Source organism: Danio rerio, chromosome 2, assembly GCF_049306965.1.
Source record: "Danio rerio strain Tuebingen ecotype United States chromosome 2, GRCz12tu, whole genome shotgun sequence".
NCBI lineage: Eukaryota > Metazoa > Chordata > Actinopteri > Cypriniformes > Danionidae > Danio > Danio rerio.
In genome coordinates, this window is record NC_133177.1 from 3,572,140 (window position 1) to 3,577,500 (window position 5,361).

At 37.4% G+C, this 5,361-nt stretch overlaps 1 protein-coding gene across 1 annotated transcript in view; it reads left to right on the forward strand.

Moving 5' to 3' along the window:
* The first annotated feature begins 229 nt into the window (after window positions 1-229).
* The window catches only part of jmjd4 (jumonji domain containing 4), an 11,505-nt gene continuing 6,373 nt past the window's right edge, over window positions 230-5,361 (forward strand). The window contains exons 1-4 of the mRNA NM_001076628.1: window positions 230-827; window positions 2,256-2,421; window positions 3,263-3,388; window positions 4,540-4,807. Of these exons, the coding sequence (NP_001070096.1) occupies window positions 575-827; window positions 2,256-2,421; window positions 3,263-3,388; window positions 4,540-4,807 (813 nt within the window). The 5' untranslated portion in view covers window positions 230-574. The remainder of the gene's footprint in view (window positions 828-2,255; window positions 2,422-3,262; window positions 3,389-4,539; window positions 4,808-5,361) is intronic.

A 5,361-nucleotide genomic window follows, 5' to 3' on the forward strand; every position in this document is an offset into this window, starting at 1 on the left:
GGTGCGCTCATGTTTACACTCCGATACACAACAACAGCCATGATTAAAGATTCCGCTCTAAATTTGACGGGACAGTATGTACTATTTGTCTAGTTAAGTACGTCAGAAATTCGTTTTATAGTGAATTAACAAGTATTTAATTTACATTATTTATTTTTTCACACAACTTATTCCGTACGAGGATATCACCGAGCTGGTGTGCACACGGTATTTTTTCCGGTGGGCAACTGGATAGCAATGTTCCAAGTGAAGCTGGCGCTGAAAAAAACACTGTTATTTTTGATCTATAAACATGTATAAAGCGACAGTGGCTTCGTAATTATATTTTAATAATGCATAACGTTAAGCGTGACGTTGGACCGTCGAATTATTAGTAGCACTTCCACAACATAACAATAACCAAGCAAGCCTGTCATCCGAGAGACATGAGGCTGTTGAAATGTATTCGACCCTATGCTGATATTATTTTTTTGTCGTTGAATTAAAATATTATATAATTTTATATAGTATTTTTTTCTGAAATAACATGTTAATGAAACCGAACACACAAGACTAAACTGCATATTGAAATGCCATGGATAGGGAAACCTTTCATAGCTGCTCCAGCTTGGTCAAACTGCCCAGGCAGATCCACCAACAGCACTGCTCCTCTCATTTCATCGAGTACATAGAAAGAGAAATACCCTACTCCAAATTCTTCAAGAACTACCTGATCCCGAATCAGCCATGCATGTTCTCCAAAAAATTCACAGAAGAATGGAACTGCAGGAAAAAATGGGTGACGGCTGAAGGAAAACCTAATTTGCAAAGACTTCTGCATGAATTTGGTAAGCAAAACATGTCAATCTTATCATTAATTTAAGTATTATTCTGTATTTAAATTCTACATTCCAACTGTAAATATAAGGTAAGCCATAGGACTCTCGTGATGGGATGTTTGATAATGACTGCTTATTACAGAACTCAGGGTACGGGTGCTGGAAATCCTGGAAAATGCTTGATTTTTAATAGTGTTTTCAAGGTTAGAAAAGTGCTTGGATTTTGGACAAAGTGCTTGAACCTGCTTGAATTTGTAGGGCTTAAAATTGTGACTGTTTTGGTTGCATATGTGCACAATTTTGTCTCTGTGACCTCAACATATATTTTGTAGTTATACAAAATATATAGTTTTCATTGCAAAATGTTCAGCGCATGCGCGCATTTATGGAGCTAAAAATAAGCCAAAACAATCTGAATTTGAATTGAGTTAAATTGAATCATTAACAGTTGTAATTTAATAATACTGATTGATTATGTCCTATTAGAAATGTTTTGAATTTGTATTTCTTATCTTGATAATTGAACATTTGAAATTTAGGACAACTTCATTTTTTAAGTCAGATTTTTATAGACATATTTTCAAAGCTTAAACGACAATCCAATGACTGTAAAACAATAGCAATGCACATGAAATATCATGAACGACTGGTCATGAAAGTTTGGTACTACACCCAAACAAAATCTTACTGTTAGCTCATTTCTTAAGATATCAACTTTAGGTCGAAAGAGACCAAATTTAAAAGCATACTTTATCGAATAACCAAACTTTTTTAAATGTATTTTTTAATCATTTTGGGGTAAACTATCCCCTATGTTCTAAAGTGCTCATCAATTTTTATTTATTTTTTATTTTTTTAAATAGCACAATGGATTGAAATGTGGAAAAGTACATACAATATATATATATCAATGTAATTAATCGTGGTTATTAGGTGCTGGAAACCCACGTGAACATTGGCAGAACATGCAAACTCCACACAGAAACGCCAACTGGCCAATCTGAGGCGTCTTTATGCTGCCATCATTAAAAAAAAATTAAATACCTTTTAGTTGTTCAGCGCTTTCTCCTTGTGTCATTTCATTGTTAATACACACAACTCATTTTCAGATTTTCGTTGTTTTGTTTTTTACCAAAATCTGGTTCAGTTCCATGTCAACAGCTCCTTTAGAAATATTATTCCCAGGAAAAAAAAATGACGTGTTGAATACTGTTTTCTCCCATTGTACACGGCATGTGTCATGTCATGATTTTATAATATCCATGACAGTCTTATAAACACCCATCCAGTAAGGTGTTACCGATAATGTTGTTATGTATTGGTGGTGTGCTAACATTCACAGGTTGATCTCTTGTAACTATTAATAAAGCGATTAAACAAACTGCATCCTCTTACAGTATATACTGTATGCTGAACTGTTAACACTTTGTCCTGCAGATGAGACTCCGGTTCCTGTCGCAAACTGCAGTGTAAAAGAATACAACGCCAACCCGAAGCAGATCATGCCTTTTAAGGAGTTCATCCAATACTGGAGAGAAAGCATACAGAATGGGCATTCTTCGCCAAAAGGATGTCTTTATTTAAAAGACTGGCACATGCAAAGGTAGAGCTCTGTCATAGCTCATTTTGTTGTATAAGAAGTAGTAGTTTTGAATGTGAAACTTTTGGAAACAGTAATAATATAAAGGAACAGTATATTTAAAAAGTTGAAGTCAGAATTATTATTTTTTCAACACATTTCTACACATAATAGTTTTAATTACTAATTTATAATAACTGATTTCTTTAATCTTTGCCATGATGACAGCACATAAAATTAGACTAGAGCTGCGTCCCAAATCGCATACTTATGCACTATTCTACGCCATTTTGTAGTATAAATAGTGTAAGTAGTGTGTTCACACTGAAAACTCTAAAAATAATAAGTGCACTTTAATTACCCGGATGATGCACTCATTCAGCCGCTAAATTGAAGTGTGTAATGATGGACACTTCACGCACTCAACGACCGCAGGTTTGCTTGCGTAGCGGAAGGGGCGGAGCTATCAGGCGCACATGTTGGATAACTTTATTTATTTTGGATGGTGAAAGCAAAATTCTCCTACGAGAGTGATTATAGCGCTTCCCAATAGTGAATTCGGCAACACTCACGGCAGGTATTATTTGATAATTCGGTCGTTTATTTCACTTATTTGGCGACCGTCAAACGTCATCAGGGAAACGGTTTGAATTTCCGCTTAGTAAAAAAACATTAGTGTGCCATTTGGGACGACACTACATACATGTACTATCCTGTTGAGTGTGCAAGTGCATAAATACTAAACTGTGCAGGGCTTCGGCTCTCCAGGAATTGAGTTTGACACCCCTGATATATATATATATATATATATATATATATATATATATATAGTTTATAATTATATGTGTGTTTATGCTTATTTTAGGAACTTTCCTGAGCATAATATTTATAAGACCCCAATATACTTCTCCTCTGATTGGCTGAATGAATATTGGGACACTATTGAAGTGGATGATTATCGGTTTGTCTATATGGGACCTAAAGGATCATGGTAGTGTATACAATTTTTACAATCTTTAATCTACAGCCTGGTCAGACAGTTCTCGGTGTATGTGTAAAAATCCACTGGGTCACTGGGGTGGTATCTTTTTTAAAGGTGCACGTTTGTACTCCATATTGGTACCTCAGTAGTATATATTAGTATTTAAAAATTTAAATAAGTACACATTTTTTGTACTTTTTAGGTACTAGTATGGACCCTTGAGGCATTAATAAGGACCCTTTACTTACAAACATGTACCTTTTGAAAAGGTGACAGCTCTAGTAAAGTTAGTTCCTTTATTTATGAGAGTTCAGGGGTTGGACAATGAAACGGAAACGCCTGGTTTTAGACCACAATAGTTCATTAGTATGGTCTAGGGACTACTTTTTGAGGCCAATACAGCATGAGTTTATATAGTGTTCAGGTCTCTACGTGATGCTGGTGGAGGAAAACCTTTCCTGAATCGCTCCTCCAAAACAATTCAAAGTGGCTTAATAATATTTATATCTGGTGACTGTGCAGGCCATGGGAGATGTATAACTTCACTTTCATGTTAATCAAACTACTCTGTCACCAGTCTTACTGTGTGTATTGGTGCATTATCATCCTGAAACAAGGCACCGCCTTCAAGATGTTCAGTGTTTGAACCATAGGGTCCTCCTGAAAGGTTTGGTAGTCCTTGGCAGTGATGCACCCATGTAGAACAAGTATTGGGCATAGGGAAGACCATGATATTGCAGTCCAAGTCATCACTGATCCCCCCCATGCTTCACTCTGGGCATGCAATAGTCAGCACGGTACGCTTCTTTGGGGCTTCTCCACACCATAACTCTCCTGGATGTGGGAAAGACAGTGAAAGTGGACTCCTCAGAAAACAATACATGTTTGACATTGTCCACAGCCCAAGATTTTCACTGCTGGCATCACTGAAACTGACGTTTGGCTCTGGCACAAGTGACCAAAGGTTTGGCTATAGCAGCCCAGCCATGTATATTGACCCTGTGGTGCTTCCGATGAACATATCTGGTTTTATTGACCAACCCCTGTAGCTTGAGCACTCCTCACCATATTACAGTTTATATAAAAGTTTATAGTTGGTTATATATTGCTTTCTCCCTTTCGATTGTCACACGCTGAATTTGTTTTGTTCTTTTGTCCAGGACACCTTTCCATGCGGACGTATTTCGCTCTTACAGTTGGTCTGCTAACATTTGTGGCCGTAAAAAATGGCTGCTGTACCCTCCAGGCCAAGAGGACTTCCTTCGGGACTGCCATGGCAACTTGGCCTATGATGTAACTGCACCCATTCTTCAAGACAAGGGTCTGTACGCCCAGTTTGAAGAGGCCTGTCAGCCTTTAGAGATCATTCAAGAAGCTGGAGAGATCATCTTCGTGCCTAGCGGTTGGCATCATCAAGTTTATAATTTGGTGAGTAATATTTGCTGAATGATGATGCACTAGAACAGGGTGTTTAGTGGGTATCTTAGAGGGTAAATGTCATGTAGTTTAACTTCACAAACACACTTGACTTGAAGTTCCCTTGCTAAATTACCTCTGGATCGTGGATTTTAATGTGTATGTTTACTCTGATTGAGCATATTTTAAAGCGTTAGAGTTAACATACCCATACAGAAATGTAATGGACCCTTTTCACAGGACAGTGAAAACATGTTTAAAGGGCCATGAAACCTTCTTGTTTCAGCAGGGTGTTTTCACACCTGTACTTTGGAAGAAGTCAGGAAAGTGGGCGTGTCCATCTCTGTTTAGGGGGGAGTGTCGGAGGAGCAAAAAAGGGAGGGTCTGTAAAAATTTGCATAAAAATGGGAGTGTCGATTTGGGCACGCGCTGATTTTCAGAGTCAAAACACACACACACACACACACAGGGGAGAAAGTGTTTACATGTACATAAGTAATCAAATTATTTGACAAATTATCAAACGGTGGACTTTAACTGCAGTTTGGCTCTTTCATTCAGGGAAT